The sequence below is a fragment of the Megalops cyprinoides genome, chromosome 23, assembly GCF_013368585.1.
Source record: "Megalops cyprinoides isolate fMegCyp1 chromosome 23, fMegCyp1.pri, whole genome shotgun sequence".
NCBI classification, from domain to species: domain Eukaryota; kingdom Metazoa; phylum Chordata; class Actinopteri; order Elopiformes; family Megalopidae; genus Megalops; species Megalops cyprinoides.
Genome location: NC_050605.1, coordinates 3296387 through 3319542, shown reverse-complemented (window position 1 = coordinate 3319542; position 23156 = coordinate 3296387). Strand labels below are relative to the sequence as shown.

The window sequence follows — 23156 nt, the reverse complement described above, 5'->3', positions numbered from 1 at the left end:
TTGTAATTTTTGATCTCTTTTTTTTTCCTCCGTTTGTGACCCTTGATGTTCAGGAGCACCTTTTGGGGTTTTCACTCATCCTAAGATGCACTCTGACTGCACTTTTTTCTCTGTGTTATGAAAGTACCCTGCACACTGGTGCCAGGAGTTCCTATAGACAGGTGTGTGAGCCACAGAAAGGTGCAGACAAGGCACTGTGATTTCATTTTTTACTCTGGCACTGGAGAGAACCAGAAACCACCCCCAGGTCATGGGTCATATTTCCTGTTAAAAGAATGAGATTATATTCAGCAGTTCACCATGCTCAAGACCGAGTGAATATTAAAACAGGAATCCCAACAGCCTTAAATGGGCAGGAAGCATCTGCCCAGTAACTATATGGATATAAATAAATATATGGATGTGTGTTTGTGTGTGTGTGTGTGTGTGTGTGTGTGTGTGTGTGTGTGTGTGTGTGTGTGTGTATATGTGTATTTGTGTGTGTTTTTGGGTAATTGTCATTTTGTTTGCTTATTTATGTGAAAATCTGTGTGACCGTGCCAGTAAAACTTAGTTGAATTTGAATTTTGTCCCTGACTTGCAGCTGTGTAACCTGTCACCTCTTTCCCCCAACAGTGAGAACGAGCTTCCATCCTACGACTCCGTGGAGGAAAAGGTGAGTAACTGTTGCAGCCAATCTGGGGTTCTGGGTCAGCCAAAGTAACTCCGGGCTGGGCTGTATAGCCGTCGTGGTATATTGAAACTCTATTTTTAGTGCAGTAACAGTTATCCCCGATATGGGGCGTTAGGCTTCTTCCTGTATTGTTTTCCCTTTAGTCACACCTGTTGCGGGAGCACACCTCCAAAGTTTAGTGAAATGCTTCCAGGGCAGAAAAATATCACTTGTATCTATATTTTGGTTAACTTACCTATTAGCTTTGAAAAACATATAGCACATGTTTTCACTCTTTATCTTTGTAGCCACGTGTTTCTGTCTACCACATGGAAGCAGCATTGTGCTGTTGCTGTGATATCAACATTGAATAGATGCAAGTGGCGTTTTTTCCCGCGGAAGCATTTCACATGGCCTTAGAAAACTTAGAAAACGGGAGGTGTGCTCCCGTATCAGATATGACTAAAGCGAGAACAAAACAGGAAGAAACCTAACGCAGCATAGTGGGAATAGCTGTTATTGCGCTAAAAATCGCTATTTAATATACCACGACAGCTATACCGCCGAACCCTAAGTCTATCTTTCACCTGCAGCAAAAGGCAAAACACTTCACACCAACTGATTCATTACTAATAACTACAATTACTAATAATACACAAGAGAACCTGAGATTGAGGCTACAGAGTTTCGTTTGTTTATTGCTCCAGTCTAACCCACAGGTAGGGAACATTTAGCCCACAGGTAGGGAACATCTAGCCCTTTTACCTGAAACAATAGGGAATACACTTCACAACAACTGATTCATTACCTCTAATAATACATGAGTGAACCTGAGACTGAGGCTGCAGAATTGCCTTCCCTTATTACTCTGGTCTGGGCTGTGGGTTTATTGCATAACCCTCTGGTGACCATGGGTTATTCACTCACTCACAAACGTGAATAAAACTCCTGACCACCTCTCTCCCTCTGTACCCCTCCCGCTCCAGCAAAAGCTACAGGAAGTGGAGAGAACGACGAAGTGGCTGAAGATGTTGAAGAGCTGGGACAAGTACAAGAACAGTGAGAAGGTGAGAGCTTGAGGCCCGTCTCCCCCTCTCTTAGAATCACCCAGCAAAGGTAACCCTGGTGGCATAAGCAGGGAACATCCATCTCTGTATGTAACATCCATCCCTCAGGTAGGGAACATCCATCTCTGTATGTAACATCCATCCCTCAAGTAGGGGACACCTCACCCTCAGGTAGGGAACATTCATCCCTCCGGTAGGGAACATCTCACCTGAGGGTAGGGAACATTCATCCCTCAGGTAGGGAACATCTCACCCGTCAGGCAGGGAACATTCATCCCTCAGGTAAGTCACTGTAAGTGTGACAGTGCTGGCCAATGAATCACATACAAAACATGAAAAAGTATGAAAAAAAATCTAATAATTTATTTAAAACACAAAACAAAATGAAGAAACGAGCTGTAGCGCAGCCACAGATAAACTGCTCAAAATAGGAGACTTCTATTCTCCGTGAAAGCTTCTACGCAGCAGAGAAGGTGCAGCTTGCTGGTAGGGAAAATTCAGTCTGCAGAAATGAACTGACCTCAATTCAAACACGACATAAAGTCTGCTAGCATTGTGATGAGCTCCGCTGACTGTTAGAATGTGCGGCTGTGGGCCTTCTATTCAAAGAGCTCTTTCAGTCCTTTTTTTAACTTTTTTAATTTCTTGGCCTTTCATATCTAAAGTGTCCTTGGGGATGTGTGGAACAGCCGAGTTCTCTATGAAATGAGATGTCATCTCCTGAGTGTTTCATTCAGAGCCGGCTCTGCCTCCATCTGTCTCTGTCTCTGTCTCTGTCTCTGTCACTGCTCGGTCGTAACATGGTTTCCATGACGCCCGGAAAGTTGCAAAGGGTCAGACAGAGAGCTCGGGAATTGGAAATCTTGTTGATATAGATTGTCTCCGGTTTAAAGTTAGGTTTCATCAGTCTGAAGATGGAAACTATGTCCTGTAAGAAGCGATATCATCAATCATGTCTCTTGTACTACAATTTTTAGCATTTGCACATAGCAAACTCTGGAGTGTGTGTGTGTGTGTGTGTGTGTGTGTGTGTGTGTGTGTGTGTGTGTGTGTGTGTGTGTGTGTAGGAGTGTGTATTAGCGTGTGTGTCCACATGTGTGATTGTGTCTGGTACTGGTTGTTCCCACTGGAGTGTGTGTGTGTGTTAGTGTGTTGCTGTGTGTGTGTGTGGGTGTCCACACGTGTGTTTGTCCATTGTGTATGCGTGTGAATGCATGTGTGTGTATTTGTGCATGTGTGTGTGTGTGTGTGTGTGTGTGTGTGTGTGCATGTGTGTGTGTGTGTGTGTGTGTGTGCGCGTGTGCGCGTGTGCGCGTGTGTGTGCGTGTGTGTGTCTCCACGCATGTGTGTCTGCATGTGTGTGTGTTTGTCCGTGCACATGTGTGTCCCCGTACATGTACATGTGAATGTGTGTGTGAGTGTGTCTGGTGCTGGCTGTTCCCACATGGAGTGAGTGTGTGTTCCGAAGCACTCTAATGTATTTTATACAGCGTGTGCCACGGAGAGAGGCAAGTTCATTTCAGGTCGGACCACAATGGCAGTTATGCTCGGTGGTCTGACCTCTCAAATGTGAGGCTATTTGAGGGTGAAGTGTTCATTTAGCAGCCTCCCTCTCCGTTTTAGTGAAATCCATTACCTCTCTGCTATCGCTCACGTTTCCCCGTCAGGGATCAGTGCTCCCGTGTGCAACCGGGACAGAAGCGGACCGAGCTCCGTTTCTCTCTCTTCCCCTCTCCTCTCTCTCCCATTTCTCTGTCTCTCTCCCTCTCTCTTTCTCTCTCACCCTGTCTCTCTCTCTCTGTGTGAAGGACTTCTGGAAAGTCAGTTTGTTCTCCCTCTCTCACGTTTCTCCTTTGTCCCCCCGTTGTCCCTGTGACCTGCAGTGCCGGATAGGGAACGTGCTGTCCCCTGTCTTCCTCCAGTACCGGCACGGTGTCAGAACTAACCGCCGCCTGGGACTGCTTCACCCTCGCTCGTGCCCCACCCCCCTCCTCTGTGTGTGAGATGCTGTGTAACACTTTAATAGCTGGAAGAGAAAACATGCTCCAAAGCAGCTCCTCCTTTCTCTTGTTTTTAACCCAGATTGAGTAATAGTTTACATTACTCTGGTTAAGTGTCTTAGTCTGGGACTTCAGTAATACGTTATACAGCAGTCACCCTGTAGCTGTAGAGTGGCGGACCAGTCAGCAAGCTTAGTGTGCGATCAGGGTTGCCAGTTCAAATCCCGATTCGGAAGGAGCAGGTGAATAAGGGCGTCTGCTGGAGAGACAGTGTTTTGGAGGAGATGAATAGCATATTTCAGAGGTAAAGTTGAAATGGAGAACTGTGCTGAATCTTTTGCAGACAGGGTTCTTGCGAAACACCATTGAAAAAACAGACCGGTGTAAAGGGTGTCCCCATTGCTCTCTAATTGGAGATATTATCATTGCTATGGAAACTAGGGGCCTGGAATGCTGCATGGTGTAGCCCTTTTGCATCACCAGGGGCACTCCCAAACGTGATTTGCTGATCACATACATACAAACAATGGACAGTGGACTCTTGTGGGTACAACAGCAGCGTCTTGTGCTGGGATTCAACCTCATGACCCTGTGGTCACAGTCGGGCACCCCGACTGCTGCAGCACTCTGAGCTTTCTCAGACTGCGCCATATGCTGGTACCCAAAATGTAGCAGACCCCCCTGCTAGTGTCGAGTCTTTAGTGGTCAGTCATTTCAAAACCCTTTCCTCCTCTCTAAGACCTTGCCGTGGATCCCAGTCGATACTCGGCCCTGATGTTTCCTCTCTGTATTGACGTCAGATGAAAGATGCACACGCGTCTAGCGTTGAGCGGCCCGGGAGGAATTAAACGGGATCGATTGGCGGCGGCGCTCTTCGTGAGTGATGCCCGTGGCGGTTCCAGCCAGCGGCTGGGCTGGCTGGGTCCGGGGAAACGGATGGCCACGGATGCCCTGCCCTTGGCTCTTATCTTTTACCTCAGCAGGAGACCGGAGCCATCCGTCTTTCACAGAGAGTCGGGAGGAAAGTCATCACCGAGATTGAGTTTGCTCTTCCAGCCACTCACCTTTTACAGCTTTGTCTCTTCAGGTGGTGGTGGGGGGGCTGAGCGCTGCTCCTGCTCACGTTGCGCTCACTGAGCATGTTTGGTGCTGAAGCAGAGCATTCTGGGACTTCCCCGGTGCAAGCCATGCTCTGGTCAGCTCGGAGCTGTGGGCTCTGCGGTTGCGCTGATGTCAGAGCTGGGGGCAGGCGGTCTCTCCGTCGCTGTGACTCCCGTTGACATAGGGCCCTCGTCCTCTGCCAGCTTGCCGTACCTACTGAGCGTGCTCTGATGTCCTTCCAAATAGGCGCCGCCGCCCCTTGTCCTTGGTTCCTACTGGCAATGTTGCACACAGGTCTCTGACAGAGTGTGTGTGTGTGTGTGTGTGTGCGTGTGTGTGTGCATGTGTGTGTGCGTGTGTGTGTGCGTGTGTGTGTGCGTGTGTGTGTGCATGTGTGTGTGCGTGTGTGTGTGCGTGTGCGTGTGCGTGTGCGTGTGTGTGTGCGTGTGCGTGTGTGTGTGTGTGTGTGTGTGTTTGTTTATCACAGCGGGAAATATCATGTCGCTTCACCCATCTGGCGGAGATGTTAAGGGAATAATTTATAAATTGTCCCCAACATCGAACCATCTCTCCCTTTGCCACTTCTCATCTCTCTCTTTCTTGCCCTGTCTCCCTCTCTCTCTCCTTCCCTCCCTCCCTCTCTCCCTCCCCCTTTCTCTCCATCTTGCTGCTGGTGTGGGGTGCCTTGGTAAATCCCGTGCCTGTGTTATCAGAGAGGGAGAGCAGGGCTGGGAGTCAGGTCAGAGCAGCATTGACAGGCGTGTGTTGACGGGAGAGAGATGATTGCCGCGGAGCCAGTGCGGTTCCTCACAGCGAGGGACCCCTCACCTGATTCCGCCGTGAATGCGGCCCAAGCGTATCTGTCCCCGGCAGCCACAGAGCGTGGCACAGGATGTCACGCCAGCAACGTGTCAGTCAGAGTCCATTCTCACCGTCCCCTTACCTGCATTACCCCCAGGGCCGTGTCCACTATCCAAACTAAATCAGAACTCCCCCTGAACACCAGAGCCACCATCCCGGGTTTGAATGAACAAAGGGGGTGGGCCCCCTGCTCCAAGGCCGAGAAGGGGCGAGTTGAAATCCAGACAAGTTTTACCTATTCACTGCGGTCTGAATAAAAGTCACCGCAAAGTCGATCAACAAATCACGTAATGTAATCAAGCAGATACAGATCTGTTGTGAACAGCTCATTACACTGTGTTCTTTCTGACCCTGAGAGTGTCTCTGTAGCAAACACTATCTGCTCTGCCTGACCGTGAGGGTCTCAATGAAACCCACACATTTGCTTCTACAGGCAGCAGTGTGGTATCGTGTTAAGGAGCAGAGCTCGTGACCCAGTTCAATTCCCAGGTGGGGCGCTACCCATGAAGCTTGATCCTTGAGCAAGGCACTTAACCCAGATTGCCACAGTAATGTCCAGCTGTGTAAATTGAAAATATATAAACCGTAAGCTCTGCAACTAACTCCAGATAACAGTGTCTGCTAAGCAAACAGTGAAATGTAATGCATGACCTAGAGTGTCTTGGCAGCAGCTAGTTAGTTCTACAACTGATGCGGATCGTATTTATTACAGCTTATTACTGGTTATTACAGGGGCTTTTCAAATATCCACCTATTAGAGAAGACAATAGGATTCAGCCCCTGCAGGACTCCTTGAGGTCCGTCTCTAACTGTGCAGAAATGAGTGAGTGTGTTGCTTTTAATTGGGGCCTGGATTTGGAAAGCAGAGAGGTCCTCTAGGAACCTCACCACCCCCATGTAATGTCCTAACTGTCAGCTGAAATTAACCCACAGCTGTCAGTGGGTATTGACTGCATGTTGTGATCAGTGGGGAAAGTCAGGTTTCCCAACAGGCACTGGGATTGTGGTGGCCATTTTTATTAATGAGCGTCTGGGACGTTCCTACAGATCTCCCAGCACGCACCGGGACAACAGTGTTTACTTTTATTAATGAACGGGCTCAGAGGTTGTTGCAGATTTCCCAGCAGGCACTGGGACAGCGGCTGTCAGCCCGCTACCTCTGGCTTAACAATGATGGACTGATTGATCCAGCTCTTCCCCTGCAGAATTGCCGAGCCTGTGTCATTAGCCCTCTAATGAGGATGATGGGATAACCAAAGTCGCAAATGAAGAGCGATCTCTCCTCTCATTATCGGTGGCTGTCACTTTCCTCTCTTCACTGTCCACGTTGTGCTAGATCAGCCTGCTCATTCATGCCATAAGACAGCATGGTGGTTAAGAAACAGGGTTGAAACTTAGAGGTTGCAGGTTCAAGTCCCAGGCATGGCACTGCCATTGTGCCCTTGACCAAGGCACTGAGTGGAGCCTCCCACCCATTGGTCACCTCTGTACGGTGTCCTGTCTTGCTTCTCGGAAATCCCAGAATGGCTCCCGCTCCGATGCATTGGGAGTGAGGCTTCCGTCCCTGCTGTAGACTTTGTCCTGAAGTGCCGCAGTGCCTGCCAACTGGTCAGGAGCTTAAAGACAACGATCAGCTGAATCAGCTTGTTACCAAGCCAGTTTGCCGTCACTCCCAATACCCAGGCGGGGGTTTAATAAGGGTTTTAAAGCCTGTTGGATCAGATCCCACCTAGACTGGCATTAAGTAGCTCTTTGTAGATATTGGTGAGTCAGTGCTAAAACAAAGCCATGATTGGCTGCTTGGTAAGGGTGTTAATCAGTATTATCATGGAACAGGGCCTGGCAGCTTGTAGTATGTTGCTAGATTACTCTGTATTGACATGATTGCATGCCAGGATACTGTACTACGTGTATGGATGTTGCTCAGTTGGTACAAACAGAGCAGTTTCAGGCTGCTGATTTGCACTGAAGTTTGCACTGATCAGCACCAACATGACTCCTACATCTTTGTGAAGGACAGTAAGTCCTTGGATGTTGCCAGTGACAGCATGAGATCAAGGCCGCAATTTGATCCACGCATCTTTTTAACTCGAAAATTCTACAACAAGCTCAATCCATACCCATTAGACAGGAAAGAGGGAGGGAGTTAGGGAGGGAGAGAGAGCAGGAAGGAGGGAGGGTTTCAGGGAGGGAGAGAGAGAAAGAGAGTGAGAGCAAGAGGTCATTATGACACTGCTGTAACTCTAATAGATTCACAGGGATCGATAAATATTTGTCAACGGAGGTGCAGCCCAGCCCCGTGGTTGATGACTTCATCGATGAGGTCTTTAATCTGCAGAGAGACTTAAACTCCTTGCCTGGGCTTAAAATGTACAACTGCCTGTCCCAGGGTAAAAAAAGTGCACATTTTATCCAAGCGCTTCGAAGGACTGCTGTAATGTTTGCTCTGAAGTATGGGAACTGAGCCTAATTACCAGGAAATGCACACGTAGCAAAAAAAATTCCTCCATCCAAAATGTGCCAGTACAGTGTTGGTGATTAAATTCCTTTTTACGTTTTGCCAGAGTACGTAAAGTCAAAGTGTTTCGAGGGATATAGTAGCTACACACCACATAGACGATTCCTATGATAATAATTTCAATAAATTCTTAGCAAGTCCAACCAAGCCCTGTAAATGTTTGACATTTAAATAGCTAGTTTCTCAAGAGAAATGACAATCACAACTTATATACATCACTATACTGTACTGTAATATGAATTGATATTGGTAATTTTGCAAAGGAAGCCCTGTGCTTCCTTAGGCTGGCAAAGACAGTGTGTAAATTCAATTCCCTGTTTCAATTCAGTGTTTTTAACTGGCAATGAATGGTAAACTGTATATCCACTCTTCTCTGATGGCATCATAAGCTGCGCTTACAGGGACTGGATGTGAAGTAGTAATCAGGTATTGGCAATATTAGTTGTAGCATATGGACAGATCTGAGTACACCAGTACACTCCAGGAAGTGGTTCTGTTCATGGGTCTTCATTCATTCCGGATCTTTCCTTTCAGCTGGTCAGGAGGATCTACAAAGGGATCCCTCTGCAGCTCCGGGGGCAGGTGTGGGGTCTCCTCCTGGACATCCCCAAAATCAAGGCGGAGAAGAAGGACTTCTATGAGGTACCAGCTCCATCCCCACTCGGACAAGGAGCTCATCTGTGATTAGCCAGTGATAAACGTGTTCATGTCAGAAATCATGTTCACGCTTCAGACCATGATCATGATATTCTGGATATTCAGAGTACATGCAGTGTTTTTATGATTTTGTTTTATTCTTTCCAGAATGATAATTTTGAAAAGCTAATTATTTATTTCAGCATCCCTATCGAAACAAAGGATTTTAGTGGCTTGGTGATGAAATAAAGATGATTATCATTGAGGGAGGCGGTGTGTAGGCAGTTAACTCCGGGATATTGAATCACTCCACAGCCGAGCACAGGTTTATTAAGTGTTAGAAACTCTTGAAGTAGGAGGAAGCTTGAGGAATGTGTTATGAGCTCTTTCTCTCTCTCTCTAACTCCCTCCCTCTGTCTCTCCCTCCCATCGTTCTCTCTCTCCTTCGTCCTGTGGTAGAAGCTGAAACTCAGGGCAAGAGGGACGTCTCCTGATGTCCGTCAGATCGACCTGGACGTGAACCGCACCTACCGCGACCACATCATGTTTATGCACCGCTATGACGTCAAGTGAGTACTGCACTGAGTTCACTTCAGGTGAACACTGTATTGATACCATCACAAATGAGTACTGTGCTGAGACCACTTCAAATGAGTACTGTGCTGAATCTGCTTTAAATAAGTGTTTTGCTAACATCATATCGAGTGAGTACTGCACTGAGTCTACATTAAATGAGTTCTGGAAATGACATCATAATGATGAGCCATTGCAGCAGCAGGTTAGAGCTCCACAGGGATTCAGTTTGCAGTCTGAAGGTGCTGTCAGATCTGTTGCCCAGATCTGTTTCCAGGGAATTTTTATAGGGGTAGGAACAGTGCATGTGAAGGGCGGGCGAGGGGGGGGGGGGGAAGGGAGGAAGGAAGGAAGGGAGGGAGTGATCCATTTGGCCCACATCTGGAATCGAAGACTAGGAACCTGCGGAGAAGAGCGGCAGAGCTCTCTGTGGCAAAACCCCATACCACAACCACAGAGTCAACTCAGGACAACTTGTATGCAGCATGCTCTCTGCCACCAGGGCTGTCCGTCTCCCGGTCCATGGAAACCTACACTGGCACAAATAAAACTTCAAACAAGCCTTTGTTCACAAAAACGTGACAGTAGTATAAGGTTCGTCAACTGTTTGTTTTTATTTTTATTTGGTCTTTCAAAACAAACGACCAAGGCCAGCGCCAACACTAGACGCCATATTCTTTTTAGGGGAACTGATAAAAATAACTCCGCCTCTTTAGAATGCTAATTTAACTTAAATCTCCTACTGTGAGATTTCGTTTCATTTTGGGGAAGAAAGGAAAACATTAAAGAGGGCCATAATTCAAGATTACATTTGTTTTATTGATAACAACCCCCACAGTTTAATAACTTGTATATGTTCATGGTGGTTTCAGCACAGTGTCCTTGTTTGATTGGATCTTGTTTTTATGACTCTACAAAGACCACATTTTATTAAACAGCTGCATTTTGTCTAGTGTAGCATGAAATGGCGTTTTGAAATTTTTTAATGAAGGGGCCTCAGACTCTAAATGAATGCTTCATGACTTCTAACGATCACTTAATTTTAAGAAGACTTTTTTTACCCCATCTCATATTTGCCTTTTAAAATAGGGTGGGTACTGGGGGTGTCTGTTCCTGGCTGCTTTGCTCTAAGGCAATTTAAATCAGTTTACCTAATGCTTCCATGTATGGAATTGAAAAGGTGGTCACCCTAACTCTTCATTATGAGGATGCAAAGAAGAACAATCACAGAGAGGTCAGTCTGAGACAGAGTAAAACCTTACCTAGTTCCTACTCTGAGCTGAAACTCCAGAAAGCCTGACATTACCCCACCTCCTGCAGAAAGATATTTATTTTGTCGCACCCAAGGTTTTCCTGAGTGGATTTTGCCCGCCCCCTCCAATGCCCGTAACCCCAGGGGGTCTGACGAAATTTTCTGCTCCATAATCATAACATATTGCTATGTGTTTATCTTTTTTTTGTACCGTTCCAGGGGGCAATTTTCTCTCAGGCAATTTGCGGCGGCGGCTGTTATATTGCAAATCCAATTTGATGAATTCGGCTCATGAAAGCCTGTTTAATGGAATAGCTCAGACGAAGGTCTGGCGACTGAAAGCTCGGCTTATTAAACAAGTTTTCACAAACAGACCACAGTGTGCAGGAGACTCATTCATCTCTATTAATGGCATTGTGAATGACTCTAGATTGCATTCTCTTTTTTCTTTCTTTTTTCTCCTTGTTTTTTCACTCAAGTTTTTAGTAGTTTCCAATTATGCATTTACACTTGTTGCCACCACAGCAACAACCACTGAACCCACTCAGGAGGAGGTAAATATAATTCTTCAATACATATATATATGCCTACTACTAAGTCACACAATGCACCAGGAGGCACATGCCATGGGAGAATAGATGTGTCCTCTTGATGCTGTCTGAGTAACCAATAGGTGCCCAGGCAAGTCCTAGATTGCTGAAAGTGGAGCAAGGAGGGGACTCTGGTTGACCTGTCCACCCCTACCCCCAGCGGAAGGAAGCCAAGTTGTTCTGCCCGTTTGGGCTACTGGTCATTGTTGGCAAATGACACGGCTGCTTTTGAACCCAGGCCGTAGAGCTCAACCTGTACTTGGAATACAGATTGCATTCTTACCAACGCATTTTCCTAATGGGGGTGGAAAGGAACTGGGCTCCTAACCAGTTTGGTCGTAGGTTTCAATTCTATAGGGAAACCGCTGCTATACTGTACCGTCAGAGCAGTAGTCCACTACTGCTATTGTGCCTGTCAGAAAGACCAACATGTACAAAATGTGCCATCTAAACTAGTGTGGACAGTCGTGTGCATGTAATACAATGCTATAACTTGCAGAGAGAGTGGGGGTGCTTGTGATGATGTCACAGTAGGGTAACCTGAGACAGCCTACAGAGGCGAGGATTGACTCTTGGCTTGTTGTGTCTTCCAGGCAGCAGGCCCTGTTCCACGTCCTCACCGCCTACTCCATGTACAACACGGTAAGTCCTGACCCTGCTCCAGCCAATCAGAATTGTCTACCACTCCGTCCGTTATCATCTGCCTCTTCAGTGGCCCGTTTGCACTGTGCAGACGAATTTGAGAATCACTGCACTCCTCTCAAGCACCTGTGTATGATCTGGAGCTAGATGAGCGTGGGACACAAAGGACTTGAGCAGCCAGAGACAGAGAGAAAGAGAGGGACAGAGAGATGGAGTCAGAGATAAGATGATAATGATATTAAATCCTGGTACTATAATGGGTGAAATCAGAGTCCAATTTGGCCATTATCCAGATGTATCTATCTACTGAGAACCACTTGGGAACAGGGTGAGGGTGAGAGATAGGTGAAGGAGTGTATGAATGACATATCCCAGCAGCCTCTGCTGCCGAGCCCATCCCCCCAAGGGAACGTCCGTAGTGATTCTGCAGGTGTGCAGGTCTCTCTTTTATCCACATGACCATGGTGTTGTTTTAAATGGTTCCATTACTTCCTCTGTCAGAAGATGAAGCCTAGCTTCTCTTTGCCCCTGTGTGCTCATCTGTATGTCTGTCTGTCAGAGAACAGGGTTCATGAACAGATCTGATGAAACTAGGTGAAATAATTGCCTTTGGCAGAGGCAAAAAAAGCTAGATTTTGGGCTGCTATGACAACCAACAGGGCTTGTGGAGATAGATGGTCTCCCAGAGCGCTTAGTTAACAGTGTGACTTCTCACCTCTGAGTCTCATCTCTCAGTCTTTAAAGGCTGTACCCCTCTGAGGAGGGGTATGAGGGGAGCTGGAGAGTATGCAGATGATTTGACAAATGCACACTGCAATGTACATATTTTTACACAAATACTGGGTCTCTAGGGTTAGACTGGATGCAGATTAAATATTTAATTTAGTACCTGCTCCTTGGTTGTCTGAATTGGGAGAGTAAAGTGTGTCTGTATGATTGGTAGGTGAGAGGCAGAGTAAAATGTGAAGGTAGGTACAGTACTGTACATGGCTAGGTGAGATTGTAGGGGCTGGTATAGTAACAGGAGTGTAGTGTGATTGTAGGGGTTGGTATATAAGTGGTACTGTCATGGGATTGTAGGGGTTGGTATAGTAACAGGAGTGTAGTGGGATTGTAAGGGTTGGTATAGTAACAGGAGTGTAGTGTGATTGTAGGGGTTGGTATATAAGTGGTAGTGTCGTGGGATTGTAAGGGTTGGTATAGTAACAGGAGTGTAATGGGACTGTAGGGGTTGGTATAGTAACAGGAGTGTAGTGGGATTATAGAGGTTGGCATATAAATGGGATTTTAGGGGTTGGTATAGTAATAGGAGTGTAGTGGGATTGTAGGGGTTGGTATGTGAGTGGTAGTGTAGTGGGGTTGTAAGGGGTGTATGAGTGACCGTGGTGGGTTTGTAGGGTTGAGAGGTTAGTCTGTGTGAAATAGGATTGTGTTGATATGAAGCTTGGTATCTCTCTTCCTGTAGGAGGTGGGGTACTGTCAGGGCATGAGTCAGATCACAGCCCTGCTGCTCATCTACATGAATGAGGAGGATGCATTCTGGGCCCTGGTCAAGCTGCTGTCCGGTCAGAAACATGCCATGCATGGTAAACAGCCAAAACCACAGCACAACTACACTGACAAACAGCCGAAGCCAGACACGGTCAACATGACATCTCTGAGATTCGTGCACAGTTAACATAACCACACTGAGAAGTTGTGAAAGGCATCTGTGGTCAACACAAAAACAATGAAAAACAGGCAAACCCAGACATGGCTGACACAGCCACTCAAACAAAAATCCACACTAAGCATTGTAAACACAACTACTCTGAAGTATGACTGCACAGAGATACAAACCCACCGGTTAACATGACTGCAGTCATACACAACCAACAAGGCTCGCTGAGATGCATACAGTCTTTCGTAAACCCTTTTTACTTCACAGCTTGTGACCTTTGACCTCTCTTCCCCAGGGTTCTTTGTTCCTGGCTTTCCCAAGCTGTTGAGGTTTCAGGAGCACCACGACCGCATCCTAAAGAAGATGATGCCCAAGCTCAAACAGCACCTGGTGAGAGTTGGGGGGAGAACCATAGCGACTGTGCAGAGCAGTATGCGAGAGCGGTCGAATAGGCTGCACAGAACAGTCAGTGCAGCAGGGTTACAATGACAGTTCTTAAATATTAACTGGTGTATGATTTTTTTTTTACATATATAATGGTCAGACATCTCTGCAATGGATCAGAACACAAACTAAATGTGTGCAGCAGGAAATGCGTCCCTGATCCCAGACAAGTTCACACTTTTAAGAGACAATACTAAATCGCTGTACCTGGGGCAGCAGGGTACCAGGGTAGCAGGGTAAGAAGAAGGGCTCGTAACTGAAGTAACTGAACTCGTAACTCGAACTCGTAACCTGCTGGTTCGATTACCTGCTGGGGCACTGCTGCTGTACCCTTGGGCAAGGTACTCAACCCAGCTGTATTCAGCTGTATAAATGGATAACATGTAAAAATTGTGACCTACGTAAGTTGCTCTGGATAATAGTGTCTGCTAAACAACAATAATGTAATGTAACTGGAGTAGAAACAGACCCGATTAGTATGATCAAACGGTGAAAGACCAGGGTCATGTGACCTGAATTCTTCCCACCTTGATCTAAAGAGCTTGTCCTAAAGCTGATTTCTGGGCTGCGCTGGGGGAGATGTGAAAACACAGATAGGCTCTAATGGGAGGATAGAGGCCTTTGATGTGCGAGATGAAAGCATAGCACGGCCGATAGACAAAGAGGAGTAATGGCATCTCCGTACGGAGCGCCGGACTTCCGTGCGCCCCTGCGCCGCGTGCTAACCGGCCGGCTCGCGGCATGAAGACCGCAGCTCCTCCGCCACGCCCGCCACCACTGCCACCGCTGCTGCTGTTTCCTGCTGCTTTCCATCTGCTCATCTCAATCTCTCTCTCCCCAGGACAACCAGGAAGTATTCACCAGCCTGTACACCATGAAGTGGTTCTTTCAGTGCTTTCTCGACAGAGTGAGTCCTGTGCTTCTCCCCTGTGTGGGATGTAGACACATTAAGAAGTACATTTATAGACTCTGTGAGACTCTAGTGTGGCGAAAAATCAAAATCTAATTTTTTTTTTTTTTTTAAACCAGTCAAAAATGGATAACATATAGATATGCGAAAATGGATTGTGTCTCAATACAGTTCTTCACAATAATCACTATGGTTCACTAATTCAGTAATCATTCAGTCTTCCTTCATTCAGTTCATTCAATAATCATTTACAAGAACATCATCTGCAGCTAAAAGCCCAGAGAAATCATGTAAACATTGTTGTGAGAAGCTGTGGGAGGCATGACTGCATTAGGGTGTGAAGTAGTGGTTAGGACATGGAACTCTGGACTTAAGGGTTTAAGGGTGGGAACACAATTGTACCCCTGAAGCAGCTGTCTAACTGCAGTGCTTCCAGTAAAAACATACATTGTGAATGGGTTACAGAATGTAAAAGCGGAACTTCTGTTGACTGGAAGTCACTATGGATGATGAGAATTTACAACACAAATTCCTTATGTAATGAGGTGTTGTAATTTTGTGGTAATAGCTCTGGTGTCTGTGTTTCTGTCCTGCAGACACCCTTCACCCTGACACTCAGGATATGGGACATCTACATCCTGGAGGGAGAGAGAGTCCTCACTGCCATGTCCTACACTGTCCTTAAGCTACATAAAAGTAAGATCCTGCAAATGTCCTCAATGTCCATAAAAGTGAGGTCTGAAAATGCAATCCTACATTTCCTCAGTCTTTGTAAGTGTTCTATGCCTCCTCAGACTAAGATCATACTCTGGCTCAAACTGCATTAAAGCAGGATCTGAAACTAGTTCAAACTCATGCAAGATCTTATACTTCCTTAAACTCTACACACTGTCTATCGACATTGGTGAATCTTAACACCAGCCAACTAGGGATGACTAACCAGGGCCTGGGAGTCCGAATGCTTCTTGTTTCCATTACACCCCCAGCTCCTTATTTCAGTGGTTGGCTGTGGCTGTGGGTGTGTGGGACGCTCAAAACAAGCTGTGTATAATTCAAATCCCATCCGGTACGCTAAGCCCAAACTATCCATCCTAGACTCGTTCTGTCCTCAAACTCCACTACCCAGTCACCTGTAGGACAGGGACTTCTGTATTGCAACTCAGCTGAAGATATGACCCAAAAATGAGGTCTCATTTCAGAGGGAGTATCACTTTGTAGCTCTTGTCTCTGGATAGGTTTGCCACTTGCTCAAAAACTGTTTCCTGACAAGAAACATTAGCCAAATTGAGTCATGTTTGGGAGTTCAAGCTGCAGTGTAGTGTAGTGGTAAGGAGAATGGCTCATAACCAAAAGGTTGTTGGTACCATTTCCCTCCTGGGTCACTGCTGTTGTACCACTGGGAAAAGTACTTAACCCACAGTTGCTTCAGAAAATGTCCAGCTGTATAAATGTTAAGTTGCTCTGAATAGGAGCGTCTGCTAAATGACAGTAATGTAACGTAATGTAATGTAGTTAAAAGCAGGCAGTTGCCGCAACTGTGTCCAAACGAACTCCATCTGGTAAGGTTCCTGCAAATCCGGCCGGCCTCTGTCACACAGGATGACCCTAGCACCTCGTCCGTTTCCGCTCCGTCACAAAAGCCATACCACATCGACGTCACCGGCAAAGCCGCCGAAACAACCCTCCGCTCCGCACTCATACCCCACACATAACATATCTGCCCCTCGCTGGAGCGCGGCTGTGTTTTACCTCGTTGCGGACCCCGCCACCCACCCTCCTGCCGGAACACAAACGAGCCAATGGAGCCAGCCGTCAGCTCTCAGCCGCCGCTCCGCCCCTCCCTCACCTCTGAGTTTCTGAAGGCTGGAAGGAAAAGTTTGTGGCTCTGCGAAGCGCCCCGCCGCCTGGGGAGAACCTCATAGTAAACAACATATGTTTTTTATTTGGCTCTGGAGCGGAAAGGGTTTCATTAATTGGCGCAAGCTGTTTGGCTGATTATGGTGTGGGCCCCCGCTCCACGCGGAACAGCGGCGCACCGCTGGCACCTCTGCCACAGCTCCAGCGCTGCCGCGGCCCCTCCCGGCCTCTGTAGCGCGGTCCTCATTTGACCCAGGCAGTGGGGCTTTGACGTAAAAGAGGCTTGCTGTGTTTTCTTTGCTTTAGTTCTGCTTCTGGGTGGCAATGCTTGGACGCAGGCTGGGTTCTTGGCCTCTCCCTCAGCATAAAGGACCCTGTATCCTTCCTGTTCTCCTCAAGTTCTTCATGAGAACTCGAATTAGGCTACCCACTCTGTTCTCCCCTGTGTCTGTTCAGCTGTGTCGTCTTTTGGTTTTTTGTTTTTTCTTGCCTGTCTACCACCTCTGCAGACCTGTTCAGATGTGTTTCTCACCTGTGCATAGCTTTGTATTTCCCTGTCCCTCACCTCATATCTGTGTGTGTGTGTGTGTGTGTGTGTGTGTGTGTGTGTCTCATCTGCACATACCTGTGTGTGTGTGTGTCACCTGCGCATACCTGTGTGTGTGTGTGTGTGTGTGTGTGTCTCACCTGCGCATACCTGTGTGTGTCTCTGTAGAGCACCTGATGAAGCTGTCCATGGAGGAGCTTGTGGAGTTCCTCCAGGTCACCTTGTCGAAGGACTTCTTCTTCGAGGATGACTTTGTGATCGACCAGCTACAGAATTCCATGTCAGAGCTGAGACGCTCCAAACTGGAGCTGCCCCCTCCAGGTACCCCCCCCCCCCTCCCTCAGGGTCACAGCGGGAGAAACATACAGGAGCGCCTTCATGCAAGCTTCATTCTGTTTTCCAAGGGGATCGGGTCTCCAGCGGTCCTCTCTCCTCCTGTCCAAACGACTCCCTTCCACTCATCCATTCTGCAGGGGGTCACGAGGGCAGCTGAGTTCATTCAGAGAAAAGTGTTCAGTGGGCGTTCATCTGAGTCACCTGTCACTCACTCTGAACTCACAGTTTGGAACTATAATAGTTCACAGACGCAGGTAACACAGTAAAGGCACACACAATATCTCTAACTCACTGAATACACAGAGTCTGGATCTCTAAACACTGAATACACAGAAATTGGGTCTCTACCATCTGTAATTCACACAATTCAGATAAGTAACATAGTTAATACATGCAGTTTGGGTCTCTGACCTAATTATTACATACAGTTTGGATCTGTAACACTCAACACAGAGAGTTTGGACCCCTAACACCGTGAATACAGAATCTGGTAACACTCCACACACGTTGTAGGTTTGTGTCTCTAACATGCTGAATACACATATTTCAGATGTCTAACACACTGAATACACAGCATTTGGATCTCTAATACAGTAAATATACACAGTTTGGATCTGTAACACACTGAACACATGTATCCCACCCTCGCAGATACTCAAGGTGTTGTTCAGAAGGGTCTCTGTGATTAATCTTGTCGCTCTATCTCCGTTTTTTTCTTTCTTCCTCTTCCTCCAACACTATCGTCCAGCCTACAAATCTGTGAGTGGGGGCCACATTCCCTCCTACAACGGCAAGCGGTGGGCAAGCCTGACTGGTGTTCCGTGTCCTCATGCGTCTGTCCGTCAGCCCGTCCGTCAGTCCGTCCGCCCGCCCTGCCCCTCCGTCCGTCCGCGTTGGGGGGGGGTTCCCATCCCAGCGAAACGTGCCACAGCCTTACAGCGTAGCCATTTACAGCGACACTCTGAGGGTGTGCTGTTCCAGCTGGGTTAACCCCCCCTCCCCGCCCCGCCTTACCCATGACAGTGCTCACCCATTCACCTCACCCAAAATATTAAAAAATTGCATTCCGTCCAGGCCCTTCATGGGAAACTGATTCATGAGCTTATATCACAACCTCAAATCAATGAGCACTTAGCAATATGAGATTTTTCATAGAGTTTGTGTTACTAATACAGAAAATTGCTGCTGTTCGTACATGATGAATCTTTTAGTGTGGACAGCATAATTATCAGCATATTATTGGCTCAAAAGCTTTTTTGAGAGCTATTTAAAAAATCATATTTAGCGTCCATTGCTGTATGATTAGTCTTTCCAGTACCCATGAAGTCTTACACAGTCTGGCTTTAATTGTAGTGTTCATCAGTATCAACAGCGTGTAACTGAAGCAGCAATCCAGTAATACATATGGACAGCATTAAAAGAATAATTCAAGAAACTTAAGAAAAGATGTTTTATAGATACTATTTTAAGTTTAATATCATAAACTCCTTAAGGATCGAAGCACTCAGACCCTAGAAATGTACTAGAAATGTCCAGAATTACAATAATTACATCATACTCCTTGTGTAGGTTTTAAGTATGAGCTAAATGCTACAGAGCTCAAGAAAAACGATACATGTTTTTCTTTGAAGTGCAAATCGTTATTAAAACTTGCTTCGTGTGGATAGAAAAAAATAATCCAGGAAGCCTTTCTGATTCCCCCTCTTTCCCTAAGGATGGGCTGATACCTGTCATGGTAAAGACTTAAGATGGATTTAAATTAAAACTTTAACTGGGTGATTCCACAGATCTGCTGCTGCAGCTGGAGTGCTTTAACTGATCTGAGCACTGTTGTTTTGGTTCTGCCTGGGATTCCAGACCATTTGTTCTGGTTGTGTAATCACAGGGATCACTGTTAATAGACTTCTGGAGTTATGAGTTTGTTTTATTAAGTGAGCTTTTCCCTGTATTGAGGGAACTGCTTCACGCAGTCCATTTAATTATGGATCCTTATACCGGGGTTATTACAAGGAAGCACCACTGCAGTGTCAAAGCACAAGCTTAATCCAGCCCTCTGCTGGAAGACATTGGGAATGAGGCTTGTTCTGTTGGAAGCAAGGGCGTAGGTTTGGTCTCAGCATTGGTAGGGGCCCAACAACCAAGGGTACATCGGAATTATCTAATATGATTTCACTCCAAAGATAATGCGAACGAGTTTGCTCAAATATTGGTAGGGACAATTCTGTCCTTCCAAAAGGTCCCTACCGTCCATATGCAAACCTACTCCCTTGGTTGGAAGTATGGGCGTCAGTGCAAGCTGACATTCCCTTTGGTGTTGCTTCTGTATCCTTGTCCAGGGAAACCTCTTTTCCCCACCCCCACCATGCACGCGGCACTTCCTGTTTCTCTGAGCGTGCTCACTCCCGCCCCTGCATCGAACCATTGTGTTTTCAGATGGTCCGTCCCTCAAAGCTGTCCCGTCCCAGACGTTTAGATTTGCCGTGGTCATCATCGCCATCACCATCGCCATCTGCATTCCCGCGTGTCACGTGTCCTTTGTGTTGTACATGATCGCCAGTACCGGTCCAAACACGGAAAGATCCGCTTTTGAATTGCGTCTGTGTTTTCAGATTGCTTTTTGGAGTCTTGCTTCACTTTTCTGCTGTAATGCATCAACTATGACCTGAGCATCAGTTATCCTGGATTTATGTTATGTTGTGTTTCATTCGTTTCATTGGCATAACCACTACTGACAGCCTGGTCACTTTTGTCATTTGTACAGATCTTATATTTGAGTCATATGAATGAACTATATGAGAGAGAGGTTTTATTATAGTTGGATACACTCAGAGAGGTGGGAATTGATAGCATAGTAGGATCTTCTTTCTGTCAGTGATTTTGGTTTCTGGATGTACACTTGAGCATCATACTTTGTGTGATTGTCTTTTTGGTTCTTTACCCTTGGGCTGTAATGTCGCATGCAGTTTTGCTCCTGCTCTGTATTTGATTGGTTACTTTTTTAGTTTGGATTCAGTCAGACTGGAGTAATGGTCTGTCTACTTCGGCCCACACAGGTAAAGAGGATGAGTTTCCCAAGAAGCCCCTGGGCCAGCTCCCGCCCGAGCCGCCAGCCACCGCCAACCACATGGTGAACGGGCAGAGCCACAGCGCCAAGGTGGAGGAAGAGAGCGTGTCACCAGAGCGCCCGCCGGAGAGCCGGCCCGGCAGCCGGGCCAGGCGGAACTCGCTGGAGAAGCTGGTCCGGCAGCACAAGGCCGAGAAGAGGGAGGCGCGGTCGCGAGGGTCCGGGGAGGCGGAGCCCAGGAAGCCGGCCCTGCCCATTGCGGCAACCACGCCCCCGTCCCCGGCACCTGACACCGCCACCGCCCACGATGGAGCCAAGGCGGCAGACCACGCAGCGGCCAACCACAACTCCAATGCCGTGTCCGGCACCCGCAGGGACTTCACGCCGCGCTGGGTGAAGCCGTCAGAGACCAAGCTGGAGGCCGCCCGCTCTGCAGCGGCGGAGGGTGCCAGGGGGCGGGGGCTACCCTATGGTGGGGGCGGGCCACCGTCGCCCTCCAGCTTGGACGATCCCCAGCCCCCGCACCGCCGGCCGCGCTCCCGCGGTTTTGTAGCGGATGCCAACAGGGGCTCCAACGCATCGCAGTACGACAACGTCCCGGGAATAGAGCACGAGTTTGAGGTGCTGGAGCTGGAGCGGCCGCCGTCCCGGGCGCCCAACTTCGGCACCCCGTCGCTAAAGCAGAGCAGCCCAAGCCGGACCCCCAGCAGTGCCGGGAGCACAACCGGGCCCAGATTTCCCAAACACATGGTGTCAGTCGGCAGCCCCGACCCGAGACCCACAGGGAAGCCCCCTCCAAGCTACACGGGCACCTCCGCGGTTTACCACGGGACCCCCCTGCAGGTCTCCCCAGGGAGGGCTGGCCTGGCCCCGCCCTTCCATTCGCCTTACAGCACCCCGCTGGACCACAGGCTCGAGGAGCGAAGCTACGGCACCGCACTGCGGACCCCCGCGAGCCTCTCCCCTGAGAAAGCGCTCATGAACAACTCCTACGCCACCTACCGCCGCCCGGCGCACCCCGGCAGCACTGCACCGCCCAGCCACATTGCCGTGGCACCAGCCGAGTGGGGCGCACAGTTTGACAGCACCGCCTCGGCCGCCACCGGCAGCTACCTGAGACAGCCCACCAGGCTGATCGGCGTCTCTGCGTTTCCGCCCGGGGAATACGGGCACGAGGGCCGAAGGAGGCCGGACCAGCTCCCGCCGCTCTACCACCCTGAGGGAAGCGGGCGGCAGTGGAGCTATGAGGCTGACACCCCCCCCTCCCCTGGCGGGATGCCCCGGTCACCCAGCTTCCAGAGGGCACAGATGTCGCCCGTGCACGAGTTTCGCTACCCTCCCGGCGCGGACGGCCCGCGCCATTACAGGACACAGTATCAGGAGCAGCAGCCCCCGACGAGGCAGCAGCTCCCCGCGGTGTTCGGAGGACCACACTACAGGCACGCTCCGGAAGCGTTCGCCATGCAAGAGTCCATGCTGCTGTGAGAGAAAGAGGGAGAGAGACAGCGAGACACTGAACTGATGCAGGATCACCTGCGTCACCACGAAAGCAAAGTTACCTGTCGCATTCTCCTTTTTCCTCTGCCATTTTGCAGTTTGTTTTGTTTTACATGTGACATACTGAGCTGAAGTCATAATTATGTGACAGAGCACACCAGCCTATGAGGTTATACAGATCTTATTTTAAGAACTGGCTGAAGACTTTTGATTTCATTGTTGTTTAAACATTAATATCAGATGTTTATTGCTTATCATATAGATTTGAGCAAAATGTACAGTAAAATGAGTTTTGTTAATATACAGAGCAGTTTAAGATTCCAAATCTGAAGAGTTTATTTCCCCGAGTGTCAAAACTGAGCAAATTAATTTTTAAAATCTTTTATTTTTTTTACTGTGTCTACTTTAGAGGTCAATTTATTTTTTATGGTTGTGAATATCATATTTTTCCATTAGGACAAAACTCATCAGAACTGAAAGTGCTTTCACTCGACAACATTTCAGTTAGTAAGGTGTTTTCGTTGTAATTTTACAACAAAAGTGTATATATATTTTCCCCAAAGGAGTATTTTCAATTTGTAGCAACCAGTGTTCTGCATTGCCGACACAATGCAATGCATTTCTGTCGCCAGTACTCCGGGACCTTGATTACACCTCCCTGTAAAGCGAGTCATTTTTACCAGAGCAAATTCACAATCTTTTTTCACTGAAAAGGAGACAGCTCCTCACATTTTTTTTACAGATAAACTTAGTTATATTAACAGCGCATTATCAGTATCTGCTACGCTGTGCTGCTCTCTAAAAAGTAATACAGCGTGGTTGGCCTTTTGTCGGTCTCTCAGGAGAGAAGTTCCATGTGGAAAATGTATTTTAAAACTGTATAATGAAGCACTACATGTGACACACTACATAACACCCTAGTATGCTTTCTTCCCTTGTTTTATTGTAT

At 47.7% G+C, this 23156-nt stretch overlaps 1 protein-coding gene across 1 annotated transcript; it reads left to right on the top strand.

The window, feature by feature from the left end:
* Positions 1-622: 622 nt before the first annotated feature.
* usp6nl (USP6 N-terminal like) lies at positions 623-22574 on the top strand. Its single transcript, XM_036517793.1, has 11 exons — positions 623-655; positions 1639-1719; positions 8734-8841; positions 9295-9404; positions 11844-11892; positions 13358-13478; positions 13848-13942; positions 14838-14903; positions 15503-15602; positions 17479-17631; positions 20700-22574. Exons 2-11 carry the CDS (start codon positions 1681-1683, stop codon positions 22193-22195), a joined length of 2337 nt encoding a protein of 778 aa, XP_036373686.1. The 5' UTR covers positions 623-655; positions 1639-1680; the 3' UTR covers positions 22196-22574.
* Positions 22575-23156: the final 582 nt, after the last annotated feature.

Coding starts and splice junctions, on each gene's coding strand:
- usp6nl (XM_036517793.1), top strand. CDS start 1,681: ATGTTGAAGAGCTGGGACAAGTACAAGAACAGTGAGAAG. Junction 13,943..14,837: donor CCAAGCTCAAACAGCACCTG/GTGAGAGTTGGG, acceptor CTCTCTCCCCAG/GACAACCAGGAAGTATTCAC. Junction 17,632..20,699: donor ACTGGAGCTGCCCCCTCCAG/GTACCCCCCCCC, acceptor CGGCCCACACAG/GTAAAGAGGATGAGTTTCCC.